Source organism: Anarrhichthys ocellatus, unplaced genomic scaffold, assembly GCF_004355925.1.
Source record: "Anarrhichthys ocellatus isolate YVR2014 unplaced genomic scaffold, GSC_Weel_1.0 scaffold8, whole genome shotgun sequence".
Lineage (NCBI taxonomy): Eukaryota > Metazoa > Chordata > Actinopteri > Perciformes > Anarhichadidae > Anarrhichthys > Anarrhichthys ocellatus.
In genome coordinates, this window is record NW_022280038.1 from 10,859,483 (window position 1) to 10,864,751 (window position 5,269).

A 5,269-nucleotide genomic window follows, 5' to 3' on the forward strand; every position below is an offset into this window, starting at 1 on the left:
ACTATGAATTTAACATTGTAGACATTTGCTGAACTTTTAATCAAGTCAACAGATAAACAAGATTTAGCTAAATGCAATAATAGCAATCTTTAAATTTGGCTTCACTTGTATCAGAGAGGTGTTTATTCAACTGTATAATAGGTCTAAAGGCTGTAGTGCCGATATCTTCTGACACAGCAGGCTCTCCAATGTTGTCCGATCTCCCTATTGTCAGTCTTCATCAGTAAAAAGTTTTTGATATGTATGTTGTGTTTTAATTTTTTCGCGACCAGCGAAGCAGTGTCCCCTGGGTCTGCAATACAGGGAATGCATCAGCTGCTGCCCGGCCTCCTGCAACCTGGAGCGAACATGCATCGACAGCAAGCTGGCCTGCCTGGATGGATGCTACTGCCCTGATGGTGCGTATCTATTCAGATTATATTGATCTATCATTGCGTCTATTCTCCCGAAAAGACTGCATATACGCCTTTTATTACACTTTCTTTTTCTCATCTTTTGCCCTTAAAATATACTACCTATTAAACTTTTCCTCTCTATAAATGTATCGGCCATCGCTTTTCTTTTTCCACCTTTAATTAACATCTAATCTTTTATTGAGTAAATAGGCGTGAGAGAATCCTGCATCTGTCTGTCCTCAGGTCTGATTTACGAGGACGGAGGCTGTGTGACGCCCTCCGACTGTCCCTGCGAGTACCACGGCCTGTTTTATCCGTCTGGACAGACGCTGCAGGAGGAATGCAGCAACTGGTGAGTGTTGTGCTTCATGCTTCATTCGATAGATGCTTCTGTGTTTACGTGCTTTACTGTCTTCACATTGACTATCACAGCCGTGCCTCGAGGCTGTTACTTCTGTTGTGTCTCTCCCCATTACTTCCTGTTTTCTCTCAAGACATGTGACATGACAGCAAGCACCGTTTAACCCCTCTGTCACTTCCTATGCCATTATAACAAGACTGGGTGAAAAAATGGATAGAAGATTTGATTTACCTGTTCAAATATTGTTCTTTTATCTCATATAAAATGTGTGCGAGGAGTACCAGCTTCATGCTTTTTACTGTATTTAAACAAACATCTTTGACATCATCCCCTTTGGATCCAAAGTGAAAACTAGATGAACGAATGTGAGACCATCTATTGTGACATGTCATCAACATATATTAAAAAAAAGCAGGTTATTGTCCTGCAGACTCCACACGCTCCTTTTAATCTTCTCCGATCTGACCACCTGGGCTCGGTTTGTCCAGTTTCTATCCGTGATCCTGCTGATTGGCTCCGTCTTTCATGTTCTCCACCTGTGGATGTCTCTGCTTTCTGTTTCAGCACATGCGTGGGTGGAGTGTGGAACTGCACCGACTACAGCTGCCCAGGTTTGTGCCTTGGCTCTGTGGGCGGTTGAATTTGTACTTAAACAGTGCCGCAGGTCACTTTAAAATTCAATGAAAGAGGTGATTATTTTATTACAACCCAAAGATGCTCTCAACAAGTCATCTTTGGTGGAAGGATCCTACTTTGGGGACTATTAAGGAAATACCATCGTAGTGAAGGTCCAAGAAGGAAAATGTCTCCTACTTTGGGAGACGGGAAAAAGTCCCGACATATGTTGCAAGTAAATGCTTCCTAATTAGGGAAATAGGAAGGAGGAGGCTTCCATTTTTGGAGTAAGAAAAAAGGGATCATCCTATTGAGGAACAAAGGAAAAGGAAGCATCCTAGTTAGAAGTTAAGGATTAAAGAAGGATTAAAAGCAAGCAAGCAAGGAAGGACAAGGCATCTTAGTTCGGGAACATGAAAGGAAGAAAGGTTAAGGAAGGAAAATCTCAAAATATGGTGCAAGGAAATGCTTTCCAGTTTAATTTAAGTAGTTCTAATTTAGTTGTACAAAGTCAGGGAAGCAATGCTTAAGTAAGGCCTGATGTTTCCTTACACATCAAAGAATAATCCCAGTCTCTTCCACACAGAACACTGGTATCGGATCGGTACTCGATATAGACCGATGCCCTTAGACCAGGTATCGGGACTGAAAAAGTCTTGAAGGAGCAAAAAAAGGGGCATGTCCTTCTGGGCAAGTTCAAAGAAAGAAGGTAGCTTTCGAGGTAGGAATGAAGGAAGGGGACAGGTAGCAAGGATGGAAAAAAAGATTCCTAGTTTCGGAGTGAGGAAACGAGAGTCTCGCTCTCTTTCTCTACAGGCGAGTGCTCGGTGACCGGCGATATGTATTTTCAATCCTTTGACGGGCGGATCTACACCTTCTCTGCAACATGTCAGTACGTCCTCGCCAAGAGTCACAACTCGGGGAAGTTCACGGTCACCATCCAGAACGCCCCCTGTGGAGCCGTGAGTCACCTTTAATCTGCTTTATCTTTTATTTGTTTTCTTTTCCTGCTTCTGAAACAAACGTCTCTACATCTTGGAAAACTCCTGCACAACTCCTCCACAATCAGCCTCTGCAAGTGCTCTCCTGTCTCGGCTTACAGCTTTAAACAATTTGTCCGTCGTGTAGATCATATCATAATTTAAGTGCTCGATAATCCCCCGCTGAGTCCAGGTCGTTTTTTTTTGTTGAAGAGCCATGCTGCGATTTAGAGAAATGAAAGCCTCGAGGAAACCTCGTCGATCAAACTGTGGGGAGATAATGAACACGAAAAAGCAACCTTCTCTCTCTCTCTCTCTTCAAGCCTTTAATTACCCAGCTGCCTTTGAGCTGTCCCACTCATCAGAGAAGAGGCCCGAGTCCTCCAACAGCCAACTGAACAGGATTACCTTATCTGGCCTGACTGACAGAAGCTGTGGACGGCTTTGTAGTGAGGAGGGAGGTGAAGAGAGGTGCTGGATGGGGTGGGGGAGTTGGACAGAGAGAAGGTTATGTGGAAAACAGGAGGTGAATGATGGGAAGAGTAAAAGGAGGAAGGGGGAGGGGGGGGTGCTAAAACCTTTTGGCTATGGGGCTGTCACTTATGAAAGAGACGATTCATAGAGGCAGATCGCTTACTGTCAGCGACGTGCAGGTTTTATTACTTTAAAAATATCAGAGCAGCAGAGCAAGTAATTGTAATTTATTAAAGTAATGGACCAAAGTGCAGTTTTGAAGTACTTCCTTGAGTGTTGGTAATCACTGTTAGACATTGATCTTCTTGCCCTGATAACGGTGATAGTGGTTAGTCCGAGATATCTTTGACAACTGCTGCACGGATTGTAAACAGTGGTTGTATAAATACTCCTGAAACTTCTGTCATTGTCCTCCAAAATGTCCCATATTACTGCTCCCAAAATCACTCGTATGCACAGTATCTGATCTAGGCATCTAAAACTACTTGGTTACCATTTAAGTGGCAATCTTGAATTTTTATTTTTTTATATAAATGTCTGTGAAGTCACAATCTAATGCCGAATTAGGCAACACAATGGGGACTGAGCCTATGGCCCAGTGATGAAAGTATTGCAATATTGATATATTTGCAGTATTACAAACTGAATTGCTGTGCGGACATTACTGGAAAAAATGCTCAACAGAACGCTAAAAAAATAGCATGTTAGTATGAAATTAATAAATATAAATAGAATAGGAGTAGCATTAAAGCATGGTGGAATTAGCAAGATAGCTAACTAGCAAGCTGTCCACTAGTTTCCAAGCTAGCTTGCCAATTCCACCATACTTTAATGCTACACTGGTTACAGGAAATGAACCAAAAAAAGTCACTAATTTGTTGATAGCAATGTGCTTTCCTATGCTAATTTTTACTCATTTACTCTCTACGCTTCGTAACGTTACCACTCGACTGCGCGTTTCAGTCGTTTCTGCAAAACCTGCCTTGTTAAGTCGGTTTAGTTTACACAGCAGTTAGCTCGCTACAACGGTAGCAGTGGTAACGGTTCATAAAAATGGCCGCCTCTCTGACCACCTTGCTACTACCTGATTTATTTCTCTGGTTGTTATGCACATTGTAGCCTCTAGGGGCCGCTAATGAGGCTTTACACTTTTCATCAGTTTGAATACAGGACTATTCATCACCACCGCTTTTATGGTTTGAGAGTAAAATCTTTTTACTTACTTTCCCTTTGTTTTCCTCTCTCTCTCTCTCTCTCTCTCTCTCTCTCCCTCTCCCACACTTCCCATTATCTCCCTCTCATTGTGAGTGCTGTTGTGTATCTGAACTGCTGTTGCTGCTGTTTGGGATTATGCCCAGCGTGCGTTATCAAGCCATCTCGTCTCAATTGCAGAATTTGGATGGGGCCTGCATCCAATCAGTTAACCTGGTTATTGACGAGGATCCAAGAACGGAGATTACACTGAGTCACGTCGGCGAGGTCTTCATGGCCGGACAGTACCGTATCTCCCTGCCCTATTCTGATGGTAACTTCCTCACCTTTTATCTACTTCACACATTGTTCACACAATTACAAACACATTCCGACAAAGTATTTAACTATCAATCAATCAATCAATCAATCAATCAAGACCATTTCATGAAGAACATATAGAAATATACATATAGAAAAACATTAAATCTTGAAGTACAAAGCCAAACAGATCCAAAACTAGTGCTCAAACTATCAGTTGATTAATGGAGTATATTTAGCTGAAAACTGATAAACAACACTTTTGATAGTGAAGTAAAAAATTCTTCGTTTTATATCATAGTAAATTCGATTTATTAGGGTTTTGGAAGACATCACTTTGGGATGTAGGAACATTTTAAGGGAATTGCCTGAATCCCGACATGATTCCATTGAAAGACGATAAATTATCATATTGAATTATCATCCAGCCCTAAAAGCAAGATGTCCTTTAATCATCTCATCTGCTGCCACCTGAAAGCCTAAAGTGTCGTCCGCCCTCATCTCCCTGCAGACATCTTCCACATCCAGGAGCTGTCGTCCATGTTCCTGCAGGTGAAGACGGCGTTCGGCCTGCGTCTGCAGTACAGTTGGAGGGAGTTTCGTCTCTACCTGCAGGCCGACGAGCTGTGGAAGGACGACACCGTGGGCCTGTGTGGCACCTTCAATGGCAACATTCAGGACGACTTCCTGTAAGTGTGTGTGACCTTTGACCCCCTTAAGTCCCCCCTCCTCCCATGATATAGGAGAGAGCTCCTGTTTCAGAGGAGGAGAGGGAGGTGATGGTGAAGTTGTCTGTCTGTCTGTCTCTGTCTGTCTCTCTCTCTCTCTCTGTCTCTCTCTCTGTCTGTCTGTCTCTGTCTCTCTGTCTGTCTCTCTGTCTGTCTGTCTCTCTGTCTGTCTCTCTCTGTCTCTCTGTCTGTCTGTCTCTCTCG

The 5,269-nt window shown here is 42.9% G+C and overlaps 1 protein-coding gene across 1 annotated transcript in view; it reads left to right on the plus strand.

The window, feature by feature from the left end:
- The window catches only part of LOC116384274 (otogelin-like), a 58,923-nt gene that overhangs the window by 11,916 nt on the left and 41,738 nt on the right, over positions 1-5,269 (plus strand). The window contains 6 exon segments of the mRNA XM_031848778.1: positions 273-398; positions 639-747; positions 1,321-1,367; positions 2,188-2,333; positions 4,218-4,350; positions 4,849-5,026. Of these exon segments, the coding sequence (XP_031704638.1) occupies positions 273-398; positions 639-747; positions 1,321-1,367; positions 2,188-2,333; positions 4,218-4,350; positions 4,849-5,026 (739 nt within the window).